The sequence below is a fragment of the Rhinopithecus roxellana genome, chromosome 1 (genome assembly GCF_007565055.1).
Source record: "Rhinopithecus roxellana isolate Shanxi Qingling chromosome 1, ASM756505v1, whole genome shotgun sequence".
In the NCBI taxonomy this organism is placed as follows: domain Eukaryota; kingdom Metazoa; phylum Chordata; class Mammalia; order Primates; family Cercopithecidae; genus Rhinopithecus; species Rhinopithecus roxellana.
Window position 1 is genome coordinate 144470759 of NC_044549.1, and position 16409 is coordinate 144487167.

A 16409-nucleotide genomic window follows, 5' to 3' on the forward strand; every position below is an offset into this window, starting at 1 on the left:
TGCTCTCAGACATACACCTCCATACCACTGGATGCTTATACAAATGAAATATGTTCAAATCTCTGTGAAAGCTGCATTATTGTGAACAGCAACCTCTCTAATTTGTTTTCTGCTATTGCTAGGATGCATCTACTTCTTCTTTGTAAGTTCTATGAAAAACTTCCATGTTAAGGAACTGAGAGAATAAGACAGAAAATAACTACATAAAGTAAACAGTTTCTTCTTCGATTCAAATTGCTGTGGCTAATATCAGACTGCCATTCCAGAAGTACCCGAGGAGGACAGAGGTGTTTAAGGAAACAGTTTCTCCTTGGATTCTGATTTCTGTGGCTGGTATCAGAGTGCCATTCTAGAAGTACCTAGGATGGACAGAAGTGTGTGTGTGTTGCAGGCACAACATCGTGATGAATTAAGAGACAAGAGACAGAAAGCAGGACAGTTGATAACCAGGTTCCCCTGCCAGGGTGTGTGTTTTGAAATGATACCAACAGTTACTAGCTTCATAATACTGGGCAAATTACTTCCTTAATCTCTCATTGCATCAGACTCTGTATATGAAAGATGAGTATAATAATAGAACCTATCTAATAATATTATTTGATCATTATTTAAAATTATATATGTGAGATGTTATATTTCTGAAAATTTATCTCTATCTCCACACACACAATTAACAGTGCTTAGCACATAGTAAGTCCTCAAAAAAATGTTAAGTTATATAAGAAACAGTAGGTAGTGGTTTTGAAACTGGAAAGGTTCCCTTGTCCCCCTCAGAGGGCATATGATGGGGGTATGGCTCACTTCTTCAGTGCCCCACTGCTCAAACCGCTAGGGAGCATGCAGACAGGCAGGCTATGGGGCTCCCACTCCACGAGAGTGTCTAGGGGTGAATCTTTACAGCTGCTAAGGCCCCAGTGGGTGTGTGTTACACTGTGCCCTTTTAGTTTGTCATCTATAGGTGGCTTGTGTTAACCCGCTCAATTAGACCCTCTACCTTGTTGCAAAGAAGGAGGGCTTTCTGTATCCCAGGTTCTTGCGTTGGTATACCAGAAGAATCGGATCACACGTGGTCTTAGAGAATGAATGCAGTTTTATTGAGTGGAAGTAGCTCTCCACCACTGGGGAAGCCAGAAGGGAGACGGTCTTTCCCTGGAGTTGGGCCACTCAGCAGCCCCAGCTCCCCTCCAACTACTCTGGCCAAACTCCACGCCATCCTGCTGGTGAGTGGCCTGCCAGTGTGCTGGTTTCTGTTCGTGTGCTCTTCTGCCAGAGTGCTGCCTCAACATCCTCTTGCCATCCAGCCACATGTGTCTTTTCCTGCTGATATGCTCCTCTCTACATCTGGCTGCCTGTGTGTCTGCTCACTCAGGTCTCGGGTTTATAGGCCCAGAAGTGGGGCGTGGTGGGACAGAGTGACCTCGGAAAATGCAGCATTTGGGCATGAAAGCAGGAGCGCCTGTCCTCACCTAGGTCCAAGGGGGTGGAACCCTAGCCAGGGACCTGCCTTTCTCTACCCAGCACTCCTTGATGCCTCCCGTATCATTCCACCCTCTGAAGAGGTACATCTAACTGCTCTTAGGTAGAATATGGATGATGACTGGTCTTAGCTTCTTCCTGCTGACAGGGGGCATTGTTCTGGGGAAAATGGCAGTCAGACTCCTCCTAGAGGTCTGTCTAAGGGTTCCTAGACAAGGGGAGTCATCTTCTGAGGCTCCGGTTGACCATTTGGATTTTGATGGTTTCTAGGCTTGAGAGTTAAAAAAAAAAAAAAGTTTTATAAGGTTAAGTGTGCATGGGTTAAACATGTGTATTATACAAGGAAATAATTTAGTGCCAAAGATTACAGAGATAAGAAGTGAAATATACTAACAGCAACATTCTACCCCGAACTGTTTCACCCTGGTGAAAGAAATTAAACCTTGTATGGGAGCAATTAAACTTTAGAAGAGAAATAACTGTACTTGGCGTATCTTTTAGAAATTAACAGGTGCACCCTGGGCATTTTCCGGTTTGTGGGCTTACATGGTGGTCATCAAAGCTTTTGTTTCTTTCCTGCATCTCCTCTCACTTTTCTGGGCCTCCCTGTCTCTATTATAAAAGACCGAGGTGGCCATTTTCAGGAGGTCCACTAATATACTATCTGGTCCCAGGGCCCATTTTTGCAACTTCCTCCTGATGTCAAGAGCTACCTGGGTAATACATTTATCCTTTAGGATTAGCTGTTCTCGACTGAATCAGGAGTTAGAGGTGTACTTTATCAAGGCTGCTCTTAGCCTTTCCAGGAAGGCAGTGGGATTTTCATCAAATCCTTAGTCGACCATAGACAAGTTAATATAATTGAGAGTCTTGGTCTTAGTCCTACATAAGTCCTCCATTATGCACACCTGAAAGTGTCTCCTTTTCCAGTCTTCCATCTCGTCATTAGGATCCCATTTAGGGTTATTTACTGGTATTGCTTCTCTTCCAGTTGGATAATATTCACCCCCTTCTCTGACGCTATATATGAAAGAAAGCTCATCCCCAAATCTCTCTGCTACTGACAGAGCAACCTGCTTCTCCGTGTCCCTCGGGGTTTGATTCAAAAGTAACATAATGTCTCTCCAGGAGAGTTCAAATATTTGAGTGTAATTCTGGAAAGCCTCTATCTATCAGGGTCATCTGAAAACTTGCCAAGATCCCTCTGAATTTGCTTTAAGTACTGTAGGGAGGAGGGGACCTGGACCTTATTGGGCCCAAATTTACTGGGCATTTGTTGGAGGGTTAAGAGTGAGACTGGGGTTTGTCTAGAGCAAAGATTTTTAGGAGGGGCCAAGTGAGAAGCCGAAGCTGCATAGGGTGGTCCGGGTGGACCCTGAGGAACACTGCTGGAGGCAACTGGATCCTCTGCTGGGGATGCCCCTGGAACTCATATCTTTGATTACCTGGGCTTGCCTCTTTCGACCTTCCCTGAGATGGCAAACAGGAGGGCAGTCCTACACTGTGAGCAAAGGTCTGGATTGCCTTGCACGGTATAGAGAGCCTACACATATGAGGCCTCAGATCATCTGTCCTCATGTCTACAGAAAAGTCCCAATTGCCAGATGGTATTGAAATGAATGGTTCCTTCCTGAGGCCAAGCCAGCCTTTGCTGTAAATCATAATTTGGCCAAATCTTTTTGTAGAGGGCTAAGAGGCACTTTTCCTCCAGACTCTGAGGCTCAAAGCAGTGCCAGTGGTTCAGAATACACTCCAGGGGAGTATTAGCTTGGGGTGGTGAAAAGAACTGGTTGACAATTCTGAAAGACAGTGAATAGAGGCATCCCTCATTCCCTTTCTTCTTTCAGCAAAGACTCAGAAAGCGAGCATCCTCCTTTCACTTTCCACTGCTTGTCCCTGAGCCCCGGTGACCTTGGCAGGTGCCAGCCATGGTACTGATGCAGTGTGTACGCACGAATCGAGGAAAACCTGGAGAATGGAATTAACCACCCTCATCTCTGTCCCCATTTCTCCCTGCTGTCGACAAACCTTGAGTTTCCTGAGCCTGTTTATGCCATGAAGCATGGCCTCTTTCTGTGAAGGGGGTGTTTTAGTTGACAGGAATCGGTCCTGCCCATTTACATCGTGTCTGTTGCCTGGCTTTGAATCCTTCAGACCTGGTTTTCTTTCTAGGGCCTAAGCCTGAAATTTGGGGTCTAGTTTGGGACTGAAAAGTTATTTTAGAGACTGTTTATATCTCTTTAGAATGTCTCAAATGTGCCCTGTTGAAATTGCAGTTATCAGCCAGCAGGGGCCATTACTCCATTAAGCTTCCTGTCAGAAACAGAGTTGGTGGGGGAGCCCTCTCACTTAGAAAAGGAAAAAAAAAAAGAAAGAAAGAAAAAAAAAGAGAAGCAGTTTAAAAGGAAAAAGGGGAAGATCTTGGGGGAAGAACCCCTTGCTTAGTGCAACTGGACTCCTGTAATCCTTATATCTTTCCCCCATTTCAGACCAGGTTGAATTCCTTGGCCAGGGAAAGAAAGGTTCCATCATCACGGTGGCTGAGAAGCACCTATCTGTTGACCTCGTGGGGTCGTGGCTACGGTCGTCCCAGCTTTGTCCTGCACCCACTCGTGGCTGTTGGGCTTGGTCTTTGCCTGCTGCGGGCAGGCCTAGGCACCCAAACTGCGAAGGGAGAGGGTAAGGAGAGGTGCTCTGAGCTGTGTGTGCCTGCGGCCATTAAGGTGGAGGCATACATGGCACCTCTAGGAAAATTGATCTGATTTGCACCTTTGGCAGCTGAACCTAATGCTCATTTTACTTAGTAACATTGCCATAGTCTGTAGCAAAACTCTGAACATTATAAAGAAAGAGGTAAGAGCCATTTCAAACCACGTGAGAGAGAAAAGAGACGAAGTCTGGGGATTTTGACTGACTGTTAAGGGCAGAGTTTTGTTTGTTTGTTTGTTTTATTTTTATTTATTTTTTTATTATACTTTATGTTCTAGGGTACATGTGCACAACGTGCAGGTTTGTTACATATGTATACATGTGCCATGTTGGTGTGCTGCACCCATTAACTCATCATTTACATTAGGTATATCTCTTGATGCTATCCCTCCCCCCTCCCCCCTCTCCACAATAGGACCCGGTGTGTGGTGTTCCCCTTCCTGTGTCCAAGTGATCTCATTGTTCAGTTCCCACCTATGAGTGAGAACATGCGGTGTTTGGTTTTCTGTTCTTGCGATTGCTTGCTGAGAATGATGGTTTCCAGCTGCATCCATGTCTCTACCAAGGACACAAATTCATCCTTTTTTATGGCTGCATAGTATTCCATGGTGTATATGTGCCACATTTTCTTAATCCAGTCTGTCACTGATGGACATTTGGATTGATTCCAAGTCTTTGCTATTGTGAATAGTGCTGCAATAAACATACATGTGCATGTGTCTTTATAGTGGCATGATTTATAATCCTTTGGGTATATACCCAGTAATGGGATGACTGGGTCAAATGGTATTTCTAGTTTTAGATCCTTGAGGAATCACCACACTGTTTTCCACAATGGTTGAACTAGTTTACACTCCCACCAACAGTGTAAAAGTGTTCCTATTTCTCCATATGCTCTCCAGCACCTGTTGTTTCCTGATTTTTAATGATCACCATTCTAACTGGTGTGAGATGGTATCTCATTGTGGTTTTGATTTGCATTTCTCTGATGGCCAGTGATGATGAGCATTTTTTCATGTGTCTGTTGGGTGTATGAATGTCTTCTTTTGAGAAGTGTCTGTTCATATCCTTAAGGGCAGAGTTTTGAAGGGAAACAGAGTCTCTTACCCGCAGGAAAGAGAGATAAGTGGGAAGGTTTTGGAAGAGAGGCAGACCCGACAGTTTCACATTTATTCACACTCATCTCCCAGGATCCCGGCAGAGCTTCCATTTGAAATGGGAAAGGGTCCCTAGTCCCCCTTGCAGGGCATGCAATGAGGATGTGGCTTGCTTCTTCAGTGCCCCACTGCTCTAACCTCTAGGGGAGCATACAGGTAGGCAGACTGTGGGGCTCCAATCTTATGGCAGTGTCTAGGGGTGAATGTTTACAGCTCTTGAAGCCCCAGTGGGCATCTGTTACAGGGTGATCTTTTAGTTTGCTTTCTGTAGGTGGCTTGTGTTAACCAGCTCAATCAGACCCTCTAGATTGTCACAAGGATGGAGGACTTTCTGTATCCCAGGTTCTTGCCTTGGTGTACCGGAAAAATTGAATCACCCGTGGTCTTGGAGAATGAGTGCAAAGTTTTATTGAGTGGAAGTAGCTCTCCACTGATGGGGAAGCGAGAAGGGAGATGGTTTTCCCCTAGAGTTGGGCTGCTTGGCGGCCCCAGCTCTCCTCTGAGTACCCTAGCCAAACTCCGCCTCAACCTGCTGGTTGACGGGCTGCCAGTGTGCCAGAGTCTGTCAGTGTGCTCTTTTGCCAGCATGACCCCTTGACATCCTCTTGCTGTCCAGCCACTTGTGTCTTCTTCCGCTGATGTGCTCCTCTCAGCATCTGGCCACTTATGTGTCTGCCTGCTAGCGTCTCAGGTTTTATTGGCCCAGGATGGGGGTGTGGTGGGCCAAGGTGGTCTTGGAAAATGCAACATTTGTGCACAAAAGCAGGAGTACCTGTCCTCACCTCAGTCTGTGGTGTAGAGCCTTAGCCAGGAACCTACCTTTCTCTATCCAGCACTTCCCTGCCCCACTTCCGTATCACTTCCTACATACTGTAAGGTATGATGTCCTTGGTAAATCCAATTTTTAATAAACTCTAAAAGCTGTTTCCATTCTAAAACTAGTTATCATCTGTACTGCTTTGAGGATTATAGTTAGTTGTAGTTCATGCCACTTATTATTCCTTTCACAAATAGTTTTATATAAATGACATTATAACCACTTCCTTAACGAACTTAACGTATCGGTATAACTTACTTATAAAGACACTTTGTCAGTTTCTGGATGTTACTGTAGCCTGAGGAAATTTAGGAAATATGCATTGTGAAAAAGTATTAGTGATAATGCACTTTAAAGCATTTACTTCTTCAATAGTTAAAAACGGTTTATTTGTTTCAAGCTCAATCTGATTTGTGGTTTAAGAATCTTTGTAGTCCCTAAGTTCCCACAACAATCTTGTGTTTGTAAGATTTCACAGGTAATTAACTGAGCAAGTAATTAAACAGATGAAAGCACTTTTTCTTATATAAGAAATAATAAAAATATACCAGATACTAGACCGTAGTCCACACTGTCAGTGAAATAAAACAATGAGGCAGTGGCTTTCTGAGTAACTGGAGCCTCTGTTCATAGGTTGACCATTAAGTAATGTATTAAACTGTAAAAGTGCTAATCTAGTCAGGATTTATTGTTCACAAATTAACTAGGTAACCCTTGAAAAGGCAGCCAAGTTACAAAGAGATAGAATGACAGTCTTTTCGCTTTTGTGTGTCTTTAAATTTCTGAAAACAAATTGGGTGCACATAGAAGTGAAAACATATTTAAAAGTTAATAAAAGGAATATGACACCATTTAATCAGTAATAATAATTACTGGTTGCTTTTATATGTGATGTTGCTCCATTCGATCTTAACAGCTATTTGGTAAAGTAGATACGGCAGATGCTGCTCTTAATTTCCTTTCTTCATATTCAATAACTGAGGCTCTGGGCAATACAGTAATTGCTCATGGTCTCCCCTGAATGTATAGCAGAGGCAAGGCACAACCCCAGACAAAGCTACCCCCACATTTCTTTGTCTTGCCACAGTATAACAATGCCACATACATCATTTGAAACCTTTACTTCAAATCAATTTTGTGATCACTTGTAATAGTCAATTCTCACACTGCCATAAGAAATACCTGAGATTGGGTAATTTATATATAAAAAAAGAGGTTTAATTGCAGGGTGTACCGGAAGCATGGCTGGGGAGGTCTCAGGAAACTTATAATCTTGGCAGAAGGAGAAGCAGGCACATCCTCACATGGCCAGAGCAGGAGGAAGAGGTGGGTGAGAGGTGCTACACACTTTTAAACAACCAGGTTCCATGAGAACTCTCTATTATGAGAACAGCAAGGGGGAAATCTTCTCCCATGATAATGTCAACATTCATCAGACCCTTCTTCCAACATTAGGGTTTACAATTCGACATGAGATTTGGGTGGGGACACAAATCCAAACCATATCACCACTTAAGAAGGGGAGGATGTGGGCAGAGTGGAGGTAAAGGAATGCAAGCATGGAGAGAATAGGAAAAGGAGAAATAAGCAAGACATAGTGCAGAGGGGAGAGGAGATGGAAAGAATGAAAAATAAGGAGGCTGCAGTGTTAGGAACAGGGCTCGCAGGTTACATAGTGGATGTCACACTGTCTTTAATATTAGGATGTAGATATGTAGCTATTCTAGATAGTCCTTTAGAGTTGTTATTGTTTTTCCTTGCTGGGAAATAGCCTCTCTGATTGGTTCTCATTCTTTGAAGTTTTTATATTTCTTTCTTTAGTGTTTCCTTTCATTTATTTAAATAAGTGCTTATTTCTCTATGGAATGTAGTTTTATATATGTGTTTTAAATGACTTCAGTTTTAGAAATGTACCTTAGAACTCTATATTTTAACCATTTTTTCTCCTTAGTCTAATTGTTTATTATTGTTTTTAAAGAGATTCCTTGATGGTCAGAGAAGGTACTCTTACTCCAGGGATTAAAAAAGGTTTAACTATAATTCATTTCTCAACAACTGACTTGCCAGTTGTAAATTTTCTAATATAAATGTTAATCCTGTCTTATCAGGTCCTGTATTAGAAAAATCAGGTGACAGATTTTTGTACAATAGAACTTTTGGGTTTAACACTAACCTACAATGGGGTTGTTATAAGTAGTTTTATTTTTCTCTGCCTTGATTTTCTGTTACCTAAAATCAAGTGGTATTACCTTTGTTCCTGTTAACTTTACAGGTATTCTGAAATATAATTTTGAGAATAAATAGTTCTAGAAAAATAGACTCATTCTATTTGCACAATTGGAATTAGCTTTATGCTCATTCAATTAGCTCAAATGAGTCATAAGAATTTGGATATCTCACCTGGTGGTATTCTTTAGATCAAAGTATTACTACTGGGTTTTAGTTCTATAATTCTACCAATTCCAAATCCTGAATTTACTGCTTTCTTGTGGGAGCATTTCCTTTCATTAGGGCATGTAAAGGTGCCTTTGGTCTTCTTTTACCTTATGGAAAAATAGGAGAGAAGATAATAGCTTAAAGCTAAAGAATTAGATTCTGGAACAGAGTGATTTACAATATTGGTGAGTGGCCAGAGATCAGTTCTAGTTTCAGCCCTTCCACTATATGGCCGTGTGACTTTCGGCAAGTTATCAGCTCTCCATGGGCCCCTAATTCCCTGATCTCTAAGTGAAGATAGAAGTAATTAGGAGGTTTAAAAATTTTAACTAAAAAATCTTTTGTCTTTTTCAAAATTAATCTTACATAGAGCCCCTAAATTTAGATCAGGTAAAGTCCTGATTGCTGAGGATATGGTGGGAGCAGGAACCAAATCCTAAGTTTATTGAATGTACCCATACATCATGATTTCAAAGTCACTGGGCTAAACAATTTTAGGGACACTTCCATGTGTAAATTCATTGAGGTCTATTTTTCAGTGGGAATAATCTGATTTACTTTCAGTAGGGAAATCTCTATTTGCTCAAAAATGTCAAGTTGATACTAATCACCAAAAAAAAAAAAAGTCCATTGTAGAACACATGTGTGTTGATGTTTGGTTATTGTGACCAGGAGGATGTTTATTTGTCCTCTCATAAAAGTAAAGGGCTTTGAGAGGCCGAGGTGGGCTGATCACGAGGTCAGGAGTTCGAGAGCCACCTGACCAACATGGAGAAACCCTGTCTCTACTAAAAATACAAAATTAGCTGGCTGTGGTGGCACATGCCTGTAATCCCAGCTACTTGTGAGGCTGAGGCAGGAGAATCATTTGAACCTGGAAGGCGGAGGTTGCGGTGAGCCAGGATCACGCCATTGCACTCCAGTCTGGGCAAGAAGAGTGAAATTCCGTCTCAAAATAATAAATAAATAAATAAATACATAAATAAATAAATAAATAAATAAATAAATAAATAAATAAAAAGAAAAAAGGAAAAAAGGAAGGGAAGAATAGCAACCAGTAATTTTGACAGTTTTAATAGTCATCATAGTATAACTTTATGTATAAGTTAGATGGCTCATTACAATTTCAGCAGTGAGAAAGAAAGCATTATAGCTCTTCTAATATACAATGATATTTAGTTACATACTTGAATTTTTGGTGGTTTATATGAAGATATATTTGCCCAAAGATTTTGTTTATTAACTTGCAGTATTTGTCCTTAGCTAGGCTAAATCATAAGCCAGCTTCATGAAAAGAAAAATTTAAGGCTTCTCTGCTTTCAAATATGAACAGTTATTATTTACTCAAACAAAGCAAGGAAGTTAAAAAAGAAAGAGCAACTTTGCCATGGCTAATCTTTCCCTTAGACTGTGTGGGAGTAAAGCTTTTATTTCTTATAAGAAAAAAGATAATAAAATATCCAACAGATTGAGGAGTTGCAAAATATTCTAGGGGGTCACTTGATTTTTTTCTTTTTTTGAAATTTTATGAGGTCTCAGGACATTTGACACAGTTGTAAATGTAACGTGTATTTTAAAATCAATATGATTTTAAATCAATAAAAACGACTTGCTACCCATGCCCCAATTTGGAATTTCCAATTAAACTTATCCCACAAACATTAGAAAATTGAGGAATAATTAAAAATCTATGATGACCCTCTTTTTATTGCCTGTAATTTACTCCGTGTAAACATTCAGCACCGTATGCTGTGTATTTGTTTCTTGAATTTATGTTTTGATGATGCATGAAATAAAATGTTTCAGATACTTCAGAAAAGCTTTATAGCTTAACCTCAGAAGAGTTTCCAGATTTCAGCAGCCAATTACTGAATATAAGTCAGACTTCCACAGATTTCCTTAAGACCTCACATGTGAGGGGTCCCTGTGGAGTTGAGGAATTGAGGTAAGTTAAGCCTGCAGTTTATATATTAATATAGTAGTAGTAAAATTTTGACAAGCTCCAACTAATTATCTTTATTATATATAGAAAGATTGTCCTCATATGTGTACCTTATATGACCATTCTTTATAGAATGTTTGGGTTCTTTGCTGATCTATTATCAAGATTTAGTAAAAGGCTTATAAAGTTGTTACTTTAATGTGAAGAGATCGTTCTCTACTGCACAATATGTATTATAAAAATGAAAAGATATTTGGAATATAATAATCCTTCAGCATTTCTTATTATATTGAAAAACAATTGCCTTACTTGAATTAATTAACCTAATAAATTTCAATACTTTGTATTAATAGAATCCTACCCAATGTGAATAAGGTTTTTAGAATCAAATAGTAAGTTTCTTTCTTGAGATCAAATCTAGATAATTAACAATAACATTTTAATTTGTATCATATCATTCTTTCCTCACATAAAATACATTTAGAGATTTTAGGGATGGTCAGATCGGCTTATAAGGAATGTAGGTTACACTAGTAAATGTTTCAAAACAGTAGCCTATTGTTTCAGTCTATTATTGACACTACAATTCCTTGAAGAAGGAGCAGGATTTCTTCTAGAAAGACTAAAACAAGTATAAAATTAGTTATCTATATTGTAAATTTCTTTGATTGAAATTTAATTGAAATCTGAAATTGTAGTAAAAAGGGAATCAAGGGTTTCTTATTCTTTCTGGAGGAGGAAATCATTGAGGTATTCGTCTTGCTTTTTGCATTTCTTTCTCTTCTGAAACATTTTTTTAAGACAGGGTCTCAACATGTTGCCTAGGTAGGTTTCAAACTCCTGGGTTCAGGCTATCCTCCTGCTTCAGCCACTTAAATAGCTGGGACTACTCAGGCCACTGCACTGAGCCTGGATTTTTGCATTTCTATTATCATTTATATATTTTTTAAAAGGTCAATATAAGACTGATATTTTCTTCCCTTAGATAAATCATTAAAAACAAACTAAACCTACAAGTGTTCGCATCGTTCATAAAACAAATGACATTCAATACTAAAAATATAAGGGGACCTTACTAACAGAATAAAGCATATTTCTTTTTTGTTTTTGTTTTTGGATTTTTTTAAATTTTTTTTTCTTTTTTATTGTACTTTAAGTTCTAGGGTACATGTGCACAACGTGCAGGTTTATTAATATGTATACATGTGCCATGTTGGTGTGCTGCACCCATTAACGCATCATTTACATTAGGTATATCCCCTAATGCTATCCCTCCCCCTTACCCCCACCCCACAACAGGCCCCGGTGTGTGATGTTCCCCTTCCTGTGTCCAAGTGTTCTCATTGTTCAATTTCCACCTATGAGTGAGAACATGCAGTCTTTGGTTTTCTGTTCTTGCGATAGCTTGCTGAGAATGATGGTTTTCAGCTTCATCCATGTCTCTGCAAAGGACCTGAACTCATCTAAAGCACATTTCTCTAAAATTAAAAACCTCATGAAACAATCACTAGCTCTTCTTTTCTTGGACCAGTGAAAATTGTAATCACAATGAGATTTTCATTGTTCCACAGACCGTGGTTTATAAGCTGCTCATTTAGCATGTGTTGAACATAAAAGGTAATCCAATGAACAGTTATATCCATCACAGAGCGAAGTATTTTACATTATTTAGCAGCATATATAAGTTGAGAATCTAGATTATTTAGGACAAAAAAAAATCCTAATTGTGTACACTTTTATCTGCTCCCCACCCTACCTTTGTTCCCAAACCATAGACACTCAGGTGTTAGAGCTTCCATCAGTGCCCCCTGTTGCCACCAATAAAATGCAACAAAATAAAATAACAAACAAATGCTGTCATTAATTTTTGCTTTGGCATATCTTGACTGGCTATCTACATAGCCCTAATTCACAGTACACAAAAGAGGCGATTTGTCTGGCAGTCTATTCACCCTGATTCTTTTAAACAGCCAATGTGATGATGAATGTTCTTAATGATGACCCTGAGGCTCTGCAGGTTTCTAAAGTGCCTCTGAATCATCAACAAGGACACAATCAGAGACCATAAAGTCTCTCCTTCCTTCCACTGTGGCTTTATTTCTTGGGAGAGGGAGAATGATGAGAATTTCTCATTAAAAGGAGGCTTACTATATTGGGCACATTGAAAATTATGGTCCCAGTCTGATACAGCCCCCTCACATCTGCTTGCCTCCAGCAACTCCAACATATGTAGTATTGATCAGAAGATAAATGAAGAGTTGAAACCTGGTTCTGTATATTGTGTATTGATCTTGTTATGTATTTTCAGCTGTTCTGGAAGAGATACCGAAATTCAGTCTTTGCTGTCACTTTCTGAGAGCAGTACAGATGAGGAGGAGGAAGATTTTCTCAACAAGCAACATGTCATTACACTACCATGGTCAAAGAGTACTTAATGATTATTTGTTGATTACTTTTTCCATTTGGTACCCAGAGTAAAGCAAACAACTGAGAAAAGTAATCAAGTGATTACCTGTCAAAGTGCTGGAGATTTTGATTATTAATGTCTTTGAAGTTTCAAGGCTACAAACTAATAAAAGTAAAATTATAAGTTCATGGGCTTATTCTTCAAATGATATATTATATGTCAACCACTAATCTATATTGCAGATTATATTAGTAAAATATGGTGAATTTGAAGAAATGACTGTTATAACTGTGTCTATAAAACCTACTATAGGGTAGAACATGATTATACTTAAAGTAATATTTCATTGTCCAATTATATTTTAAATAATTATATTATCGACAAGAGTGTGCATTTATTTGACAGCCAAGTCACACTAGTCAGTATCATCAATTGAACCTATAACTACACTGTTTATTTTCTGGTTTTTGATATTTATAGAAGTTCTGGTATCTTCAAAAGTTTGCAATAAAAGAAAAAAAGAGGACCAAAAATAAAATGGATGTGAAACTTTTCATACTCTGCTCCAGCAAAACACAGTAAAGACCCCTAAGCATCTTTTTTATCTTTTTTTTTTTTTTTTTTTTTAAGAAGGTCAATGTAGTGATTAGCTTTATGTGAACATGTGACTGGTCTACAATACCTAAATGATATGGGTTGACTATGTCCCCACCCAGGTCTCATCTTGACTTGTAGTTTCTATAATCTCCAGGTGTCCAGGCAGGAACCTGGTGGGAAGTAATTGAATCATGGGGCAGTTGCCCCTATGCTGCTGTTCTCGTAGTAATAAGTTTTCATCTGATCTGATGGTTTTATAAGGCACTTTCCCCCCTTTTGCTCAGAACTTCTCTTTGCTGCTGCCACGTGAAGAAGAATGTGTTTGCTTCCCCTTTCACTATGATTTCCTGAGGCCTCCCCCTCCATGCTGAACTGTGAGTCAGTTAAACCTCTTTCCTTTATAAATTACCCAGTCTTGAATATGTCTTTATTAGCAATGTGAGAACAGACTCATACAGCAGATACTTTGTCAGACCTTATAATTGATTCATGACTAACACAGCGACTTGGGACACCATCCCTTTGCACAGCCAAAAATCTGTGTATTACTTTTTACTTCCACGAAACGTAACTAATAGCCTATGGTTGACTGGAAGCCTTACTTATAATATAAATAGTCAACTAACACATATTTTGTATGTTACATGTATTACATACTGTATTCTTACAATAAAATAAGTCAGAGAAAAGAAAACATAACCAAGAAAATCACAAGGAAGAGAAAATGTATTTAATATTCATTAAATAGAAATGGATTATTATAAAATCTTCACTCTTGTCTTCATATTGAGCAGGCTGAGAAGGGGAAGAAAAAAGAGGATATGAGTTTTGTGTCTCAGGAGTGACAGAGGCAGAAGAAAATCCATGTATAAGTGGGCCCTCACAGTTCAAACCTACGTTTTTCAAGGGTCAACTATATTCTAGATGTTTCTGTGGGAGTATTTTTTAGATTAGATTAACATTTAAATAAGTAGACATTGAGTAAAGCAAATTAGTTTACATAAGGTGGGTGGCCCTTGTTCAATCAGTTTAAAGACCTTGAGAAAAATAAAATAGTTGAGATCCTCCAAGGTAGAGGGAATTCTTTCTTCAGACTGACTTCAGGCTTGAGCTGTGGTATCATATCTTGCCTGGGCCTCCAGCCTTCAGGCCAGCCCTGTGGATTTTGGACTTGCTATTCCCACAATTGCATGAGGCAATTCTTGAAAATCTCTCTTTTCCTATAGACAGATCAATTGGTAGATAGATACATAGATAGATAGATAGATAGATAGATAGATAGATAGATAGATAGATAGATAGATAGATAGAGATAGATAGATACAGATGTGTATAGACACACACATCTTATTTGTTCTATTTCTCTGGAAAACCTGATACAGCCAGTTTGAAGGACTGTTGGGATAGTCAAAAGAAAGAAGACAAGGGGAATTATTTTGCTGGTGTTGAGAAGTTGTAGATTTTGATACTGGTGGGAGTCCAAGGTTTATAATCTTATAACTCAAGGCTTAAGAAAGAGGAGAAAACATGGGATGATAATTTTGTGGTCATCACTTTGTGACATTTTAGGGCAGTTTCCCTTTATGGAGTTTGTTGACTTAACAGAAAAATGCCCCTGAAAGTTGGCCAGGCTCTGGCAACAATGTAGCCATGACTCCAGACTCAAACTCTTTTGTCTTCTCTGTGAGTCTGGGTAGTAACTTCTTATACAAGACTGATGGTTGTTTAGTACAAATTTACCTTTGATACTTTTCCGTGTCATTGATAAACTGTACTGAATTCACACACATCATCTACTGACAGGATAGAAAATTATGATGAAGAGACCTATAGCCATTTCCATGTCCTTTAATATAAAATTGCATTCTATTGAAACTGATTAACAAACGTAGACAATAAGCAATCAAGAAAGCAAGGGATATTATCAGAAGAAAATGTTGCAAAAGACATATCTTTTAAAAGAGTGTGACTCCTCCGCAATTTTCACTGCCCTCTTAACACGTCCTCTGTCACAATCCCATAGACAGACAACAGTGAGTCACCAATGAATCTTCATCGTTTGTGTCCAAAGCTCTTTTGGCCTCTTGTCCTGACACTGCTGGCTTTCTGAATTTTAGTATCTATAGTTAAAATGAGGATTACTGTTCATCTTTTAACATAAAAAATATATATACATATTTTAGCATATGTGCTCAGGTTTAATGTTTCATGACTCTTTCTCCTTTGCTCTAAGACATCTTCCTTTTCCCTTCTGATGAAGAAACAAATTGTTCCTCTGGGTGTGATTTATACTAGTGCTTCTCTCAGATAAAACGAAAGTGGTGTTGTCCTATTCTTGTTAGGGAAGGATTGGAGCAAAACTATTTTCTCTTGTATATTCAGACATAGCTTGAGACTTTTTTGAACTAGCTCAGAAGATCATTTTATATGATGCTACTACCTTTTACAATATCAGCATTTTGAAATAAATATTAAGCTGATAATTAATTATCATCAGTACATCTCTGGCCAAATCTGAGATAAAAAAAAAAAATGTCATTTGACTTCCAATATGACACTGAAATTAAACATAAGGGTCCTCTGTGGCAGTGTAGACTAGACCCCTTCTGCCTTTATTTGCTTCCAATAACCACACATGTAGAAAGTTCTTTGATTCCATTGCCATTAGTCTAATGAGGAAATAAAATCTAAGTAAAATTAGAGCCTTTGCCTGAAGCAGCTTCAATGTGTTCTCTCATTTTAAAGCTCATGCTTAAAATTGCTTCTACAGGCCTGGTTCTAACTGTGGAACTGAGAGAGTTATAGATATTCCACAAGAACCTCAGCCATATTACTAATAGTGGAGTCAGTACAGTGCGCCTTTAACAA

The 16409-nt window shown here is 38.9% G+C and overlaps 1 protein-coding gene across 2 annotated transcripts in view; it reads left to right on the top strand.

Moving 5' to 3' along the window:
• Positions 1-13482, top strand: part of ZBBX (zinc finger B-box domain containing) — a 141676-nt gene extending 128194 nt beyond the window's left edge. The window contains exons 20-21 of one of the 2 annotated variants that reach the window (XM_030938483.1): positions 10402-10540; positions 12846-13482. In XM_030938483.1, the coding sequence (XP_030794343.1) occupies positions 10402-10540; positions 12846-12972 (266 nt within the window). In that variant the 3' untranslated portion in view covers positions 12973-13482. The remainder of the gene's footprint in view (positions 1-10401; positions 10541-12845) is intronic. The other variant, XM_030938480.1, reaches the window with a different exon arrangement.
• The last annotated feature ends 2927 nt before the right edge of the window (positions 13483-16409 follow it).